Genomic DNA, 19,958 nt, shown 5'->3' on the forward strand with positions numbered 1-19,958 from the left:
ACAGCTTGATTAATTCAAAATGGAAGCCCTAGACTCCCTAGACTCCCCAGTCTTATGCGTCACATCAATAATTTCTCTTTGGCCAGAGACCTAAGCATCTGTGTCCAAATCTCATACTCTTTTCTGTACAGATTCATCAAGTCAAACTTCGAATTGCTTGTTTTTTTCCTGCATCATCCCCTATTTAAGTTAAGCTTAAGCTTTAAAATGAGAGCTATTAAATAGTAAAAACAAACAAACACACAACAATAATAGAACATTATGTCCTGGCCCTCAGAGGTCAATTTAATGTGATTAACGGTGTAAAACTTCACAAAGGCTTTTGCTGGAGGATTACCAGAAACAGCATCATTCAGTATGTTGCCATACACTGCCATTCTTCCACTTTGGCATTATTTACTGATGTAGAAGAAGTACAATATTTGTACCTATTAAACCTTTTAGTTTCCTTTCAGCTTTTTCTGAGTAACAGTGGAAATGCACCATTATTGTTAAAACCCTTCTAAAGACCAAAAAAACCTCCTGAATATTATTTACATCCCTGGTTATTACAGAGGCAGGTACTGAGGCAAAGCTGCTCTGTCTGCTTTGATTCATATCAAGGGCAACACTGTGTGTGCGTGTGTGTGTGTGTGTGTGTGTGTGTGTGTGTGTGTTCATGAAGGAGTGGGTAGTGAATGGAGCAAGAATTTTAAGGAAGGAGGAGGAGGGGGCTGGAAGGAAAAAAACTCAATGAGTGGAAGCTGCATAATGAAAAGATTCTGAAATTTAATTTACAAAAATGGCTGTGTTTTTTCTCTCACCTCCTCCTCTCTCTCCTTTCTTCCTCCCCACCCTGCCCAAAAGCACTGAAGTAAAATGAGACTGTCGGATTGAAGCCACACACCCACTCTGGGTCTGTTTTGAGAAAGGGATTTTTTTCTCTCTCCTTATTTACTTTGTGGTTCTGGCAGAAAGGATACTGCAAGATTCAGTTTCGGTGTGTAGATTTGCCACTGTTTGGCTTGTTCCCCTACCCTGTGCTGCTCTCTGGTCTGGCAAGCAGGGTCAAAGCTTTAAAAGCTGGCTGTGACCACATTTCTCACCATCTCTTGTGGTTTCACAGTTAGCCACTGAGTATTCAGTCACTGTCCCTCTGCCATATGGCCTGAAAGAGTTGAACATTTAGTTTCCAAATTTGGAAATCCTCAAATGTTGCAATGGAGGATGAATTTGTCCTTGTGGCTGGAGGTTCTGTTCAGAATTTTGGGAAATGGGATAAAATGTCTTTCTAACCTATTGATCAAGAATAAGTTTGTGTCAATGGTGAAAAATTGAAAGCATTTCCCCTAAAGTCAGGAACAAGGCAAGGATGCCCACTTTCACCACTACTATTCAACATAGTTTTGGAAGTTTTGGCCACAGCAATAAGAGTGGAAAAAGAAATAAAAGGAATACAGATAGGAAAAGAAGAAGTAAAACTCTCACTGTTTGCAGATGACATGATCCTCTACATAGAAAACCCTAAAGACTCTACTAGAAAATTACTAGAGTTAATCAATGAATATAGTAAAGTTGCAGGATATAAAATTAACACACAGAAATCCCTTGCATTCCTATACTCCAATAATGAGAAAACAGAAAGAGAAATTAAGGAAACAATACCACTCACCATTGCAACAAAAAGAATAAAATACTTAGGAATATATCTACCTAAAGAAACAAAAGACTTATATATAGAAAACTATAAAACACTGATGAAAGAAATCAGAGGACACAAACAGATGGAGAAATATACCGTGTTCATGGATTGGAAGAATTAATATAGTGAAAATGAGTATACTACCCAAAGCAATCTATAGATTCAATGCAATCCCTATCAAGCTACCAATGGTATTTTTCACAGAACTAGAACAAATCATCTCACAATTTGTATGGAAATATAGGAAACCTCGAATAGCCAAAGCAATCTTGAGGAAGAAGAATGGAAATGGAGGAATCAACCTGCCTGACTTCAGGCTCTACTACAAAGCCACAGTCATCAAGACAGTATGGTACTGGCACAAAGATAGAAATATAGATCAATGGAACAAAATGGAAAGCCCAGAGATAAACCCATGCACATATGGACACCTTATCTTCGACAAAGGAGGCAAGAATATACAATGGAGAAAAGACAATCTCTTTAACAAGTGGTGCTGGGAAAACTGGTCAACCACTTGTAAAAGAATGAAACTAGAACACTTCCTAACACCGTACACAAAAATAAACTCAAAATGGATTAAAGATCTAAACGTAAGACCAGAAACTATAAAACTCCTAGAGGAAAACATAGGCAAAACACTCTCCGACATAAATCACAGCAGGATCCTCCATGACCCACCTCCCAGAATATTGGAAATAAAAGCAAAAATAAACAAATGGGACCTAATTAAAATTAAAAGCTTTTGCACAACAAAGGAAACTATAAGCAAGGTGAAAAGACAGCCTTCAGAATGGGAGAAAATAATAGCAAACGAAGCAACAAACAATTAATCTCAAAAATATACAAGCAACTTCTGCAGCTGAATTCCAGAAAAATAAACGACCCAATCAAAAAATGGGCCAAAGAACTAAACAGACATTTCTCCAAAGAAGAAATACAGATGGCTAACAAACACATGAAAAGATGCTCAACATCACTCATTATTAGAGAAATGCAAATCAAAACCACAATGAGGTATCATTTCACACCAGTCAGAATGGCTGCTATCCAAAAGTCTACAAGCAATAAATGCTGGAGAGGGTGTGGAGAAAAGGGAACCCTCTTACACTGTTGGTGGGAATGCAAACTAGTACAACCACTATGGAGAACAGTGTGGAGATTCCTTAAAAAACTGGGGATAGAACTGCCATATGACCCAGCAATCCCACTGCTGGGCATATACACCAAGGAAACCAGAATGGAAAGAGACGCGTGTACCCCAATGTTCATCGCAGCACTGTTTATAATAGCCAGGACATGGAAGCAACCTAGATGTCCATCAGCGGACGAATGGATAAGGAAGCTGTGGTACATATACACAATGGAATATTACTCAGCCATTAAAAAAATACATTTGAATCGGTTCTACTGAGATGGATGAACCTGGAGCCCATTATACAGAGTGAAGTAAGCCAGAAAGAAAAACACCAATACAGTATACTAATGCATATATACGGAATTTGAAAGATGGTAACGATAACCCTATATGCGAGACAGAATAAGAGACACAGATGCATAGAAAAATTTTATGGACTCTGAGGGAGAAGGTGAGGGTGGGACGTTCTGGGAGAATAGCATTGAAACATGTATATTATCATATGTGAAACAGAACACCATTCCATGTTCGATGCATGAGACAAGGGCTCAGGGCCGGAGCAATGGGATGACCCAGAGGGATGGGATGGGGAGGGAGGTGGGTGGGGGGTCCAGGAAGGGGAACACATGTAAACCCATGGCTGATTCATGTCAATGTATGGCAAAAACTATTACAATATTGTAAAGTAATTAGCCCCCAACTAAAATAAATAAATTTATTAAAAAAAAAAGAATAAGTTTGTGAACATGTACATAATTCAAATGATGCGTTTTCAGGCACAGCCACATTTTATAATATTAGGGTTTCCCTTTTTAATTTTTGTCTAGGACTCTTTAGAGTTCCTGTATTTGACTCCACTCACGTTTTTTTCATGCTAGTTGCCAATTTCCAACTGCTATAAAATGTGATTCTGGATTTTTTTGGTCTCACTTGGCTTCTATTCTTCTATAGTTTGTGTTCTTTCCTCAAAATAAAATTGCACCTAATTAAAAAGGTAGATGGGTATTCACTTTTAATACTGTCCATGAAACGCTATTATCCTACACCCACTCTGTTAGGAATATCTTCCTCACATGCAACATATACCTCTCCTGTGAAGTGCAGGAGAGACACGTAGGTCTAGGATCTAAAACCTAGGATAGGATCAAGTCATCTGGTATGCACTAAGATGGGGGCAGAAAGCTATGGGACAAGAACTGGAATGTGTAGTATAATGAGCTGAGGAACAGAGGAGGAAACTGAGTACACCTTTTGTAGAACAAGAGAAAAATTGAGTCAGAAAGGACCTGCAGCAGGCAGACAGTGAGAAGGAAACTAAAGCAGACTCAAGAGCAGTGTGTCTTGGGTTATAGCTGTACATTGAACACTCCTTGTTGCTCCCTCGTTTCTTATTAAGTTATCCTTCTGCTGTCTCTGATTTGTACATAACATAGATCTTTCAACTCATTCTTTTAATGAATTTTATCACTTTCATTGTCTTTTTTAGCTCTTTTTCGTGGCCTTTGGGAGCCCAGAACTAGATGTGCTACCTGAGGAAAAATTTGATCAGTGCTCTGGGAAGATGGATTCATCATTCTGGATTGTATTTTTATACATGCTATCACATGTATGCTCAGCAATCACCTTACTGACTCATTTTCTTTCTAGTCTGTTTTGATTCTGAAATCCCTTGAGTGTTACATTTCTCAGTCTGATCTTGACAAAGAGACAGAAAGATAAGATAGATAGAAAGATAGGGTTCTCAGGTCAAATATGTTAAAGGATATAATGGATTAAACAAAATAGAACAATTTCTTTACTACATATCTTCCCAGTCTTTCTGTTTATGTATATTGTGACTCTATAGATGCAACTTCTCCTAAACTCATTTGCTGAAAACATCTATTAGTATTCATATTTTGAGAAATATTTGTGTTTCAAGGCACACAGTTTGAGAGAGAATGTTTTTTGAAATTTAGAAGACTTAAAGTTTTAAGTAAAATGATGTTTCCTTTATAATTTTGCTTCCCATGCCCATTTGATATTTAACACTTCTGTGCCCTAACTACAGGAAATCTTTTACCATCTGATGTTAGTACTTGGCATCCATCCATCTCATTGTGGATTTCATTTTCAAAGCCCAATAAGTTGTTTTCCCACCCCATTCTTTTCTACCTTTGCACTATGACCCTGGGAATTAGAATATCCAATCTTACCTCATGAGAGCTTATTTCCTCCTCTCAGTTTTGCAAGCCTGGAAATTAGTGGAAATAATAAACATAATTGTGTGGGGCTTTGTATTTTCAAAGTACTTTCACATTCATTATCTCATTTGATCCTCTCCACACCTCAGTAGATAAGCAGAGCGTGGATTATTAGCCCATTCTAGTTCATGACAAAACAGCTAACTGAAGATAGAGCCAGTAAGGTTTTTTAGGTAAATAAGCTCCACTACACTTAACCCATCATCAGTTCTTTTTTCAAAAAGCTTCATTTAGATATAAAACACATACCATACCAGTCAGTCATTTAAAGTATACAGTGGCTTTTAGTATATTTACAGAGAAGTGCAACTATCAGCTCAGTCCATTTTAATAGTTAGAAATTTCTTTTAAAGAATCTTTTTTTTGTAAAATTTGAACAAAACCTGTACTTTAGTTAATAATACTGTATCACATGTTAATTTCCTAGTTTTTTACAGCATAGTATTTCTTTATATTCTCAGAATTAGAAGTTTCAAGCCTCATTCAATTTTTTAAATCACTAAGATGAATTTTCTAGACTTTTAGCAGTAATACTAAATGCCAAAATATATTGAACTATATCAAAGTTTTGAGTGAATATAAATTAGAAATCTAGCATTCTATTCATGCTAAGTCAAATAAGTGGAATCAAAATGTCATGAATTTTATTGCTAGGCAAAAACTCATAACTTTCTAAAATACACATATTATATTATACGTAATATATATGTGTATGCAAAAGCTTTTCTATTATGCTTGATAAAGGCTTGAGAAAGAACAAAAACAACAACAAAAAAGAGATAGAGAAATTGGAAAACATAAACTAGATGAAATGGGAGCACTGAATATGAAATAGAAAAAGTGAAACAAACTAGATGAAAGTAAAACATCATCATATAGTCCAGTTGTTTTTAAACATGATTGCTCATTAGAAACACATCTGGAGCTTTGGAGAAGAAAAGCAATACTTAGGTATTTATTTGCATTATTCAAAAAATTCCAAGATAATTCTCTTATGCATCTGTATTTTAAAAAGTGATTACAAGTTTTTCTATTAAATAATTGTTTTTTAGTGATATAGAATTCTATCATCTTCTGTTGACCAATCATGATACAATGGTATTAAGTGAATAAGAGTTACATAATCACAGTAGTAATAGATGTTTATCAGTTTTCACAATCAATAGCCAGACCAAAAAAAGAAGATAATTATAATTGCAAGCCATAATGGAAACATGTTTAACCTAACAGTATAAAATAATTACATACAATTTGGGGGATTAAGTAGAGTGATGTGGTAAGTGGAAGTGCATACATACAACTGTTCTCATCCACCCAGCCAATTTATGTCTTTTGGTTGGTGCATTTAATGCATTTACAGTTAAGGTAATTATCCATATATATGATCCTATTACCATCTTCTTAATTATTTTGGGTTTATTTTGTGTAAGATCATTTCCTTGTCTTGATTCCTGCCTAGAGAAGTTCTTTAAGCATTTGTTGTAAAGCTGGTTCAGTGGTGCTGAATTCTCTTAACTTTTGCTTGTCTGGAAAGCTTTTGATTTCTCTGTCAAATCTGGACAAGAGTTTTGCTGAGTAGAGTATTCTTGGTTGTAGGTTCTTCCCTTTCATCACTTTAAATATATCATGCCATTCATTCCCTCTGGCTTGTAGAGTTTCTGTTGAAAAATCAGCTGATAACGTTACAGGAGTTCCCTTGTATGTTTTTTGTCATTTTTCCCTTGTTGCTTTTAGTATTTTATCTGTCTTTAATTTTTGTCAGTTTGATTACTATGTGTCTTGGTGTGTTCCTCCTTAGATTTATTCTGCCTGGGACTCTCTGTGCTTCCTGGACTTGGTTGACTCTTTCTTTTCCCATGTTAGGTAAGTTTTCAGCTATTGTGTCTTCAAACATTTTCTCGGATCCTTTTTCTCTCTCTTCTCCTTCTGGGACCCCTATAATGCGAATGTTGGTGCATTTAATGTTGTCCCAGAGATCTCTTAGACTGTCTTCATTTTTTTTTCATTCTTTTGTCTATATTCTGTTTTGTGGCAGTGATTTCCACCATTCTCTCCTCCCAGGTACTTGTCAATTTTTCTGCCTCAATTATTCTGCTATTGATTCCTTCTAGTGTATTGTTCACCTCTGTTTGTTCTTTAGTTCCTCTAGGTCTTGACAAACATTTCTTGCATCTTCTCAATGTTTGCCTCCATTCTTTTTCTGAGACCCTGGATCATCTTCATTATCATTATTATGAATTCTTTTTCTGGAAGGTTGCTTATCTCCACTTCACTTGGTTGTTTTTCTGGGGTTTTATCTTGTCCTTTCATCTGGATATAACTCTCTGTGTTTTCATTCTGATTAGCTTTCTGTGATGTGGTTTTCATTCTAGCTGCTGTTGGATTGTGTTTCTTCTTGCTTCTTCTGTCTGCCATCTGGTGGATGAAGCTAAGAGCCTTCTGTAAGCTTTCTGATGGGAGGGACTGATGGTGGGAAAGACTGGGTCTTTCTCTAGTGGGCAGGGCTCAGTAAAGCTCTAATCCAATTATCTGCTGATGGGTGGGGTTGTGTTCCCTCCCTGTTAGTTGTTTGATCTGAGGTAACCCAACCCTGGAGTCTACTAGCTCTATAGAAAGGTTAATGGTGACCTGCAAGAGGACTTACACCAAAGGGCCCCTTCCAGGACTGCTGATGCTAGTTCCTCCATCCCATGGGGAGCCACTGCTGACCCATGCCTCCAAGAGACCCTTCAAAACGAGCAGGTAGGTCTGGTTCAGTGTCCTGTGGGTCACACTGCTCCTTTCTCCTGGTCTTTGTCCACTCATGATTTTGTTTGTGCCCTCCTAGAGTGGAGTTTCTGTTTCCCCCAGTCCTGTAGAAGTCCTGAAATCAAATCCCACTGGCCTGCAAAGTCAGATTCCCTGGGGAGTTATCTGCCCCTTTGCTGGTTCCCTAGGCTGGGAAGCCTGACGTGGGGCCCAGAATCTTCACAATAGTGGGAGAACTTCCTTGATATTATTGTTCTCTAGCTTGTGCATCACCCACCTGGTGTGTATGGGATATGATTGCACCCTTCATACCATCTCATTGCAGCTTTTTGTCTTTGGACATGGGATATATTTTTTTGGTGGGTTCCAGTGTCCTCCTGTTTATGGTTCTTCAATAGCTAGTTTTGATTTTGGTTGCTCTCACAGGAGGAGCACATCCTTCTACTCTACCATCTTGAACCAGAAGCCCATCAGTTCTCTAGTCTAATTCCTTTCCTGTTATTTTTGGAAATGGAAAGATATATATATTCACATCTATATGAATTTGCTTGACAAATATGAAAATTTGCTGACAGAGCAATTGTGGAAAATTATTTGGCAGGAAATCACATGTGGAGAGGCCCACTGGGTCACTTGGTGCTTGAACACTATGTGGGAAATTGTCAGAAGAAAGCCAAGATAATCTTTGAATAGGCTGTCATAGAGGAGGTTCATTAGTAGGTGGCAGGGATACTTTCTTCTTGTTGAAATGGACTTCTGGTTATGAAAATCTCTAACCTCCCTGACTCTCTGCTAAAAGGATTGACTAGTTAATCTTGCATATATTTTTGTAATGTGGCAATTTGCGCACTGGTTGGAGCCATGCTGGGCAAACCCTTTTGGTCTAAGTTGGTCATCTTCAAGGGGAAAGAGGAAAAGTTTGCCATTTTGGACATTTAGCAATGTCTCAAGACATTTCTGGTCATAACTAGGTGGAGGGGTTGCTACTGGCATCTAATGAGAACAGGGCAGGGATGCTTCTAAACTTTATACAATTGATGGGAGAGCCTTGCCACTGCCACCCACTCCCCTTGGCCATGAAAAAAGATTATCTGGCTCATTATGTTAGCAGTGGCCATCTTGAGAAACTCTAATCTAGGTGAAGAGCCTGGGTCTGATAGAAGTTGTTTTGATTTGGTCTCTGCTTTTTTCCCTCGTACTTGCTGTGTTTCTTTCTCTTTGTGTATGTGCATGCAGACACACATGTACTATACATGTGTGTATGTTGGGGGTTATCCATGGAAGTAAATATAGAAAAGACTCTCAGAGCACCTGAATAGTATCACTATACTGTGAAGCAATGAGTGTGCATCATGTTGAACTTAAAGGGACATTCACTCGAGGTACTGGGTTCCTCTGGGTTTGTAGATACAAGTGTACACCTGAGGACCAGAATTACCTGCCAATGCTTGCCTGGATATGTCTCTTTGTCTCTGTCTCACTTCTGACTCTAGTGATTCCCAGACTTCATATGCCTCAATTCCTACTTGTAGAGCAGGCATCAGGGGCTGCTGTAAGTTTTAGGATACAAATCTGGCTGGAAGTGCCTAGAAGCTGTCTTAAGAGGTCCTCCTGGGATTTTAGGACAGATTGGATTCTTTCTCTTAGATTGAGCTGAGAGGAAAAGTGGGGGATGGCACTTGTGATGATTGCCTAGGCTTTCCCCCAACAGTCTTACACATAAAAAGATACTCTGATGAACCCAGGCACTGCAGTTGTGCACATGCAGGATCCAAGGAGAGAGCAGTGCATATTGGAGGAAGGAGTGCAGCCATTTGGTGTACAGAAGGGATGCCAGAGCATCTGGGTATGTGTTTGTCATTTTGTATGTGGGCTTCAATTCAGAGCCCTTTCATTTGTGTGACAGATAAGTTCCTATCTGCTCCTATTTCCATTGACTAATGGAGATTAACCTTTTCGATTTTGACATTATAGGTAATGAATGAAGTTCATTCTTTTAGGCTTTACCACAGTGCTGGTGTTTGAGTAGAAACAAAGACTGGAGTAAGAATTCCTTTGGTGTAGCCCTGAAGGGATTGCAAACTCTTGTAAAACCTCTACCTACAGTGTGCAAAAGGCTAAGGTTTGTAACACAGGGTGGGGCTCTGGGAATGACCAAATATTGTACCAAGAGCAAGTGTTGGTAAAGTCCTGGAAACCTGGCCCTTTTCAGTTTCCCTCCTTTCCTCTTCTCTTCGGCCATCCTCATTATGTCAGATGAGATTCATGATGGCACAATGGTGAATTCTGAGTTCTGCTGATGGAAGAGAGAGTTTAGTCTGTGGACTTCCTTGGGAAGTTATGTTTGATTTCCATTCCTCCTCCTTTGCTGCCCCTCTGAGTTTGTGTGGGGTTTCTGCATTGGGAGGGCACTTAAGTTCCTGAAGTTCAGGAGTTGTAGTTGAGTCTTCAGCCATTAATATATATGATACAGTTCAACAGTGATGCATAATGTTGAAGATATTTTCTTGGTTTGATAAAAGATAATCCATTTGAATATCAATATATTGTTGTTTCTCTATTATCTATGACAAAGGAGAAAAGTGGTGGTACAAGTAATCCCAAGTATCACATGATTTACATGTATTTTTCTGTTGAGTTTTAGAGTATATTATTATGATTTTTTAAAAATGAGTTTCACCTATATGTCAATAGATTATGGGAAGTCATAGTGGGATTAAAAAGAAGATGAAATATCCAATAATTGTGCAAGGGAAACAACTATAGCGACCAATAGTTCAATTATGTAGTCTATAGATATTATGACCAATGTTCAGCAATGGCTCAATATCAGACCACTATTCTAAACGTCACTACATTCTTGAAATGGGAGTGTTCTTTACTGTGTATTCTTTATATGGCTTTCCTGAAATTTACTTCCCTGATGTTTTCACATACTAAATACTACAGCCCTGATCTTTGAGTGATAAACAATCATCTAAAATTCTAACTTTTTTCCCCTGGATTTTCTCTTCCCTTTCTTCTCACTAGCCTTTTTCCTCCCGTTTCTGTACCAACATTTAAATAAAATAATCCTGATGAACTTATCATAGGTGTATAATATGTCTAGATGCAGAGCTCTTTGAGTCTATCCTGCTTGGAATTTGTGAGCTTTTTGGATGTGTTGATTAACGTTTCTCATCAAATTTGGAAATATTTTGGCCGGTATTTCTTCAAATATTCTCTCTGCCCGCTTTGTACTATCTTCTCTTCTGGGGCTCCCATCATGTGTATGTTGGCGTCTCTCAGGTCTGTAAGGCTCTGTTCATTTTTCTTCATTTTTTGATCTTTCTTTTTTTTAGACTTGTTAATCAAAAATTAACCTATTTTCAAGTTCATTGATTCTTTCTTCTGCTTGCTCAAATGTTCAATTTTACTCTTCTAGTGAACTTTACACTTCATTTTTAGTTTTAAGTTTCAGAATTTCTGTTTGGTTCATTTCATAATTTTTATGGCTATATTGACATTCTCTATTTGGTAAGATATTGTTCTCATACTTTCCTTTAGTTGTTTAGATATTATTTACTTTAGTTCATGAAAAATACTTTTAGTAACCAATTTAAAGTCTAGTAAATTCAACATTTGAGCTGCCTCAGGAAGAGTTTCTATTGATTGCTTTACTTTTTATCCTGTGTATGGGTCATACTTTCTTGGCTTTTGGTAATGATTTTTTTGTTGTTGTTGAAACTGGATGTTTTAAGTAATACAGTGGCATATCTGGAAGTCAGATCCTCTACTACCTTCTCAAGGTTTGTTGTAGTTGTTTATTTTCTGAATTAATCTGTAGAGTCTGTATTCTTTTTCGTACTTGGCCACTTAAGTCTCTGATTGGCTAGCTTAATGCTGAGCTAATGATTGGACTGAGATTTCCTTTAAAAATTTTTTTATTGGAATAAAATTGCTTTACAATGTTGTGTTAATTTCTGCTGTACAACAGTGTGAACCAGCCATATGTATACACACATCCTCTCTATCTTGAGTCTCCCTCCCATTCCTGCCATTCCACCCCTCTAGGTCATCACAGAGCCCTGAGCTGAGCTCCCTGTGCTTTCCAGCAGCTTCCCACTAGCTATCTATTTTACACATTGTAGTATACATATGTCAATGCTGCTTTTTCAGTTTGTCCCACCCTCTTTTTACCCAATGTGCCCACAAGTTCATTCTCTATATCTGTGTCTCTATTATTCCCCTGCAAATAGGTTCATCAGTACCATTTTTCTAGATTCCATATATATGCATTAATATATGACATTTGTTTTTTTCTTTCTGACATACTTCATCCTGTATGACAGGCTCTAGGTTCATCCACATCACTATAACTGACTCAATTTCATTCCATTTTGTTGCTAAGTCACTTCAGTCGTGTCCGACTCTGTGCAACCCCATAGACGGCAGCCCACCATGCTCTGCCATCCCTGGGATTCTCCAGGCAAGAATACTGGAGTGAGTTGCCATTGTAATTTTCCATTGTATATATGTACCACCACTTCTTTATCCATTTATCTGTTGATGAATGTCTAGGTTGCTACTTGGAACCAGTAAATCTCCCAGTCTTTGCTAAGGGGCTCTTTGTGTATGTTGGGGGCATGTCTTCAACACTTAAGCAGGTAGTTGACATCTTTACTTTAGCTTTCACTCCCTGCTTGTATAGAGGCTCAAGGTCAGCCAAATGTGAGAGCTTAGACCCTTCTCAGATATTTCCTGAGCATGCACATAGCCCTGGGCATGATCACAGCTCTACACATGAACATGGCAATTGAGATTCCTGGGAATATGCCAGAGTTGTTCAAACCCCCATAGATATTTCCCCAGATTTTCCTTTTAGGCTTTTTCGTTAGCCTGTTGTTTGCCCCATCTGTTATCTGCTGCCTTAGACAACTATGACGTTAAACAACTGCCACAGATCGTTTTCAGCAAATGCCCCTGGGGAAAAGGATGTTTGTACTGGGAGAGATCTCAGTCAGCTTAAATAAAAACAAGGCTTGTGAGTGGGATATTTCAGGGAACCAATAAGTCAAATAATTATAATTATCTGAAAATGGAGCTTTGAAAAAGCTCCAATCCCATTCTACACTCTCCTGTGACTGCTGGTTTTCACTGTAATTGTGGGCTCTTAGTTTTTAAGACTAGTTTGGAGTTGGGGATGGGGATGGGAATAGGGAAATTTTAAAAACTACCAAATCTCAGTCTTACTGAGATACAACCATTTTTCTTGAGTAAATGTTTGCTGGATTTTCATTTCTACCTTTTTTTAAAAATTGAAGTATAGTTGATTTACAATGTTATGTTAGTTTCAGGTATACAGCACAGTGATTGATATATACATACATACATATATATATATAATTATTTTTCAGATTCTTTGCCCTTATAGGTTATTACAAAATATTAAGTATGGTTCCCTGTCCTTGTTGCTTATCTATTTTATATATGGTACTATGTATATGTTAATCCCAACCTCCTAATTTATCCCTCCCCCCTTTCCCCTTTGGTAGCCAGAAGATTGTTTTCTATGCCTGTGGGTCTATTTCTGTTTTGTAAATAAGTTCATTTGTATCTTTTTCTTAGGTTCCACATATAAGCAATATCACATTTGGCTCCCTTTGCTGTCCACCTGAAACTATCACAACACTGTTAATCAGCTATACTCCAAGACAAAATGAAAAATGTAATTAAAAAAAGATATTTGTCTTTCTATGTGTAGCTTACTTCCCTTAGTATGATAATCTCTAGATCATCTATGTTACTGCAAATGATGTTATGTCATTCTTTTTTATGGCTGAGTAATATTCCATTATATATGTGTGTGTCTGTTTGTGTGTGTATGTGTATATATATACACCACATTTTTGCCCATTCATCTATTGATGAACATTTGCTTGCTTCCATGTCTTGGCTATTGTAAACAGTGCTGCAGTGAACATTGGGGTGCATGTTTCTTTTCAAATTATAGTTTTCTCTGGATATATACCCAGGAGTGGAATTTAAGGATCACATGGTAACTCTATTTTTAGTTTTTTAAATAACACTTCCTGGATTGCTGCAAGCCTTTGGTTAATTTTCCAAGTTCCAAAAATCTTAATTAATAACAGCGTTTGCCAGTGATCTCATTGGTTGGATGAAGGAAAGGATTTTTTTGAGATCTTTATCATTCCTGCTGATGTCACTCTGAATTCCTAAATATATATGACTTTTCTGTTGTTGATGGAGAAGTGAATAGTCCTTTTAAATAATTTCAAGTTTATAGAAATTTTGCAAAAAAATAATGCAAAGAATACCTGTATACCCTTTATCCAAATTTGCCTATTGTTAATATTTTGCCTCACTGTATTTATCACTTTTTCTCATGTATGTGCATAATAATCTTTTTCCATTTTAGAATAACTTGCATACATCATGTCTCCTTAACCTAGCTACTTTAGTGTATGTTTCCAAAGAATAAGAAAATTCTCTTAAATAATCACAGTTCAGTAAACTTAACATTGAGATAATACTTTATATTCTGTATTCCTATTTTGTCGATTGACCCAATAATATCCATTACTTTTTTTTTCTAATTCAGGATCCATTCTAGGTTCATGTACTACATTCAGTTGTGATATCTCTTTTGTCTCTTAAATGGATCCCCCTATCTGCTTGCAAGTTCATAAGAAAGAAGAGCCATAGTAATTTTTCTAGGAATAATATTTCAAAAGATCGACTTAAATGGTAGCCTAGGAAACTCTATATTTCTTCATTCTGAAATCTCCCACCCCAGATCCAAAAGAGTCATCAGGCTAGCAAAAAGAGAGATATGTAGCCCTCAGGATTCAGGTGTATTCAGAGAATCTTCCTAGCCAATGGCATTCTCCTGTTTCTCTCTTTTAGTTTAATATCTCAAACCTATCTCCTTCCTCTTCTGACTGCTATCCCTTTGGTACTAAACACATGACAGATACCATTTGCTCAGGTTTAATTTGTCACAGCATACCTGAGTGAGGAGCTTCACAAAATAGCTGGGGACCACAGTGAGCTTTCCTTCTAAGAGATGTTAATTACATTTTTAATAAAGGAGCCCAGGTGCACTAGCAAAGATCTTTTCTTTCCAAGCCAAAATGTAGCAGACATTTCCCAAAGAGACCCCATCTATGCGCTTCTTTGTGAAAATCAATTAGTGTTATGAATGTCTGATAACTTTTCTAAAACAAAAATGTCTTGATGGCAAAGTCTATAAGAGAGATCTTTCTACTTTCATTCCTTTGGCCCTCAGGTATCTTCTTGAATATTCCACTCCCCAAATATTAATTTGAAGTGGTTATTTTCTAGCACATTAGACCCTTTGCCAGTGCTGTAACCTAGCCCTCCCAATGTTTTTTCCACCCTTCATTGTCTTACCTGCCTCCCCCCAGTATGCACACACATTTATGGCCTGAAGCTTATGACTGCCGTGGGTATGGAGTCTTCCATAATCTACTTACCTATGGTACCATAACCTACCTGTCCCTTCATAAATTATCTTAACCAGTAAAAATCTGGTTATAATTGGTCCATTTTTTATTTGTGTAAAAATGCCTTTTAAAACTAATTTTAATCCTTATCTAATTTTAGTTTATTCAATACAAATTTGCTATGTAACAGAATTCTGTAGCTTTTTTTTTCTGTAGCTTTAACTTAGTGTTTTTCAGCACTGTATCCATTGTACTTTAGAGGTCTAACAGATTAGGTGTTTCAGTTTGAAGCCTTTCAGTTTTATAACACTTCTAAATGGTTAAATGTCACATATCCTGCTTTTGGATGACTTGTTCTTCATTTATTATGTTCTTGCCTTTTTCTGCCTCTTCCCCTCTGCCCTAGGTCCATACTATTCTATCCACCTATGAACTACTCATCTTTCACCTTTGACTAAGAAATCTGTACCATTCTTATCCTCATTAACCAAATGATACACGCTGAGAAGATAGAGACCTTGTTTTGTTTCTTTTGAAAACTTACATGGCACTAAGCAATGGTGCCTTGATACTTACTGTAGGTGCTAAATGATACATGCCTACATATTAACTGGATTGTATTGAAAAACTGAACTACTTCCATGAAGCTTTCCTTGATAATGTGAACAATGGTGTCCTTGTTTGTCTAAATGTCTATTTCCCTTTTACCTCTCAAGGTACTATATCACAAGCTGTTTTGAACTATATGTATACATGTATATACTTGAATTTTTTTCCTGAAACGCTAAATCCATAAGGTTAAAAATCATCTGGAATGAGTCTTCATTAAAATTATAAAACCTTAAAAAATTATAAAACTTTTATAGCAAATATATATAAATGAAATGGATAGTATCTTTTTAATTAGTTGACATGCCTATAGATCAGTATTAATTATTGCCAGAGTATGACAGCCTTAGCATAAGTTTTCTTTCTTTCTTTATTTTTTACACAGAAAAAGTAGCTTTTATTATCTTGAATGCTGGTGCATAACCAAAAAACAAACTTAATTAGAGGAGGAGACAGAGGGAAACTTCAGATACTGAGGTGGATTTCTGGGCAGATTTAAAACTTTTAAGGGTTGTTCATGGTGTCTTTTTTTAGATGTAGGGCTTTCCTTTTACTGGATAATTTTCACTAAACAGTTTTTACATTATGAAGTTCAACCAGAGTCTTTTGCTTGTAAAGTTAAATGAAAAAAAGAGCAAGTGAAACAGAAAATTCTCTAGTATATACTGATGTTTGAAATAGTTTGTGTTCTTTGTACTTTCATGTACATTTTACTGTCTAAATTTGAAGCTTTATTAATGGCATCTTAAGTTTTGACTTTTAAAAATGTTCAAGGCAATGATTTTTCTTTTTTTTTTTTTTTTTTTACATTTCTATTCATAATTTTTCTTTTTCTTTTTTTTTTTTTAATAAATTTATTTATTTTACTTGGGGGCTAATTACTTTACAATATTGTAATAGTTTTTGCCATACATTGACAAGAATCAGCCATGGGTTTACATGTGTTCCCCTTCCCGAACCCCCCACCCACCTCCCTCCCCCTCCCATCCCTCTGGATCATCCCACTGCCCCGGCCCCGAGCCCTTGTCACATGCATCGAACATGGAATGGTGCTCTGTTTCACATATGACAATACACATGTCTCAATGCCATTCTCCCAGAACGACCCACCCTCACCTTCTCCCTCAGAGTCCATAAAATTGTTCCATGCATCTGTGTCTCTCATTCTGTCCCGCATATAGGGTTATCGTTACCATCTTTCAGATTCCATATATATGCATTAGTATACTGTATTGTTGTTTTTCTTTCTGGATTTTTCTTGAATTAAAGATTACAGTAACTTTAAAAATGATCAAGATACATGTACAAACAAAATCTCAGTTGTTTTTGGAAACACATTTTAAGATATAGCACACATGACAAACACTTCTTTTGGGACTTGATTATCCTTTGGGATACTGAAGAATACTCAGTAGAAGATTTATTTTACACTAAAAATTTACCCTTTGATAACCACAGCTTGGATAGATCACAAAGTTGAATCTTTAAAGTTTTCTCAATATTCTTTTAGTCCAAATAACTCAAAGACATCTCATGTCCTAAGGTGGATAAATCAGTTACTTTTTCTCATATAATTAATATCAGTGGGCTCTTGTACTGGAAGTCTATCTTGGTCATAACTTATTCCTGGAAAGCCATTCCTTACAGTGAAACATGAAAGATATTTCCCCCAATGCAAAGAAATTAATCTGAATAAACAACAAAGTCAAAGCCATAAGTGTCTCAGAACAGTCTTCAAAACAGGATTCAACAGTACTAAGATAATTTTTTTAACAATTTTCTTCCTTTTTCTTAACTGTGCAGTCACTACCTTATTATACTCTGCAAAAGCAAACAAACAAACAACAAGATCAAGTTTTTCATTGGCACGGAACTATTTGGAATGAACCCAAAAGACAGTGGAATGCTGGGTCTCTCCTCAAGCAGTGTCCTCCTCTCTTAACAACATTTAACTATTCTCTCTCTATCAATAATCTCAACATAGCCGAGTTCTTTGGTCAGATGATTGACAACCATAAGTGAAAGAAGCTCTTTGATAAAAGCCAACTGATCAAACGGGGTCTTCTCATTATGCATCTGAAACCCGCCATCCAGAGCTGCTTCTCTGGCTCTGGAGGTTCTCAGAAACATCTTGTTGGCTTCTTCAAGGGCCGCTGATACTCTGTAGCCCGCACCACTGAGCCGCTTCTCTTCCTGATAGTCATCGCTCTCGAAATCAGTGCCCGCGATCTCACCTGGCTGCTCCGCAGGGCTGGGCCGGCTAGCTAGGCCTCGAGGCCCCTGTGGCTCCCCCATTGGCTGGGCCGCCTCCTCCTGCATTGGGCCTTCCTCCAGTGGGGCCCTGGCGTGGGAGGGGTTCAGGGATAGCTTCTGGCTCCCTCCGCCTACCTCCATATGCGGAAGGTCGCTCTCACCAGGCATCACATCCATCTGCAGATCGTTGCTCTCCTCATAGAGCTCGGACAGCTCGTTCATTTCAGGCATAGTGCAAGCAGCTCAACCTCCCCGCAAGGAGTTCGTTTTCCACCTCTTTATGTTTTTTTATATATAAATGATCATAATCTTGCTCGTGTAATGGAATGGGAATGGAAATTTTGTTTATCATTGTTACCCAATTCTTTGATCTCCTTTCAAGTTATTTGCCACAACTTACAATGGTCTATTATCAAAAATTATTTTAATGATTTATAAGCTGAACATCCTCCTTTAATTTTGCTCAAAGAATTAGATGCTATCTGCCTTGCAAAACTATGTTTTGCCCAGTTAATAGAATAATTGACTTTTTAGCATCTACACCAATATTTGAAATTATTCCTTTATTTAGTGCCTTGGAGATTTTTATACCATGGGACTTTGTGGGTATTAAGATTCAGAACAGGTAAGAAGTATGCATTTCTTTAGTAAAGATGGGGAAGGGCCCATAGTTAAAGGAGACCTTTTTTTCAGATTCTCAGGCAGTTCAGATTTATGAAAATATAGATGAATGTTTAAGATCTTCCAGTGGATTCCCTTGAAACTATCATTGCTTCCTTATTCACTGAAAAATCTTCATGATACAGGCCACAGTTTTAAGACCACTGCTCTATAGCATTTAGCACATTCCTGTGTTTCCTGAATATTCAAAAAAAAAAAAAGTAAATGAGTGCCAACACTAATTAGAACTGTGGATTGGAAGTATTGGTACTAGTGAGTCATAATCATCAAGGTGGGTCAAAGGTACTCCCACCTTAATCCCAAGTGGATGAGAGTATCACTTGTTTTTAAAGATCTCTCTGGATCAAAGTGGAGAAGGCAATGGCAACACACTCCACTATTCTTGCCTGGAAAATCCCATGGATGGAGGAGCCTGGTAGGCTGCAGTGCGTGGGATCGCCAAGAGTCGGACATTACCGAGCGACTTCACTTTCACTTTTCACTTTCATGCATTGGAGAAGGAAATGGCAACCCACTCCAGTGTTCTTGCCTGGAGAATCCCAGGGACGAGGGAGCCTTGCGGGCTGCCATCTATGAGGTCGCACAGAGTCGGACACAACTGAAGCGACTTAGCAGCAGCAGCAGCTGGATCAAAGATGCCTTGCCTTCTTCCTGTTTTCCATACTTATGCCTAGCATCTTTTATTCTCAAGATAATATCTCATTGAAATTCTATAGTTTTATAGGCTTATATTTATTGTTTTGAAATGGTGACACCCCTAGTTGTACTATCTTTATAGGCAGATGTAACTGAAAAGATACAACTTGTGCATATTTGTATATTCAACTAGTATCTCTATTGTCTTGGTAAGCATATTAACAACCACTACTATTTTTTACATATTCAGTTTTCCTAACAAAATCTTCCTTATTAGTTTTTTAGCTATTTTGAACTTTTTATGAGATGTTAATAAGTGTATTTATTTTTTAATTATTGATCATTATAGTGGGTTAAATGGTAGCCCTTAAGAAGATAATTTATTAATAATACCCTAATCCCCAGAACCTGTTAAAGTTACCTTATTTGAAAAAAAGAGTCTTTGTAGATGCAATTAAGTTAAGGATCTCAAAATAAGGCAATCACCCTGGATTATCTGGGTG

General features: G+C 37.2%; 2 protein-coding genes across 3 annotated transcripts in view; one reads left to right on the forward strand and one right to left on the reverse strand.

Annotated features, from left to right (window-relative positions):
* The window catches only part of NEXMIF (neurite extension and migration factor), a 175,455-nt gene that overhangs the window by 35,147 nt on the left and 120,350 nt on the right, over positions 1 to 19,958 (forward strand). The gene's annotated exons all lie outside the window — the stretch shown is intronic.
* Positions 17,824 to 18,369, reverse strand: LOC145535678 (EP300-interacting inhibitor of differentiation 1-like). Its single transcript, XM_081564059.1, has one exon. It carries the CDS (start codon positions 18,367 to 18,369, stop codon positions 17,824 to 17,826), a length of 546 nt encoding a protein of 181 aa, XP_081420185.1.

Source organism: Giraffa tippelskirchi, chromosome X, assembly GCF_054371585.1.
Source record: "Giraffa tippelskirchi isolate mGirTip1 chromosome X, T2T-mGirTip1v1.2.pri, whole genome shotgun sequence".
NCBI lineage: Eukaryota > Metazoa > Chordata > Mammalia > Artiodactyla > Giraffidae > Giraffa > Giraffa tippelskirchi.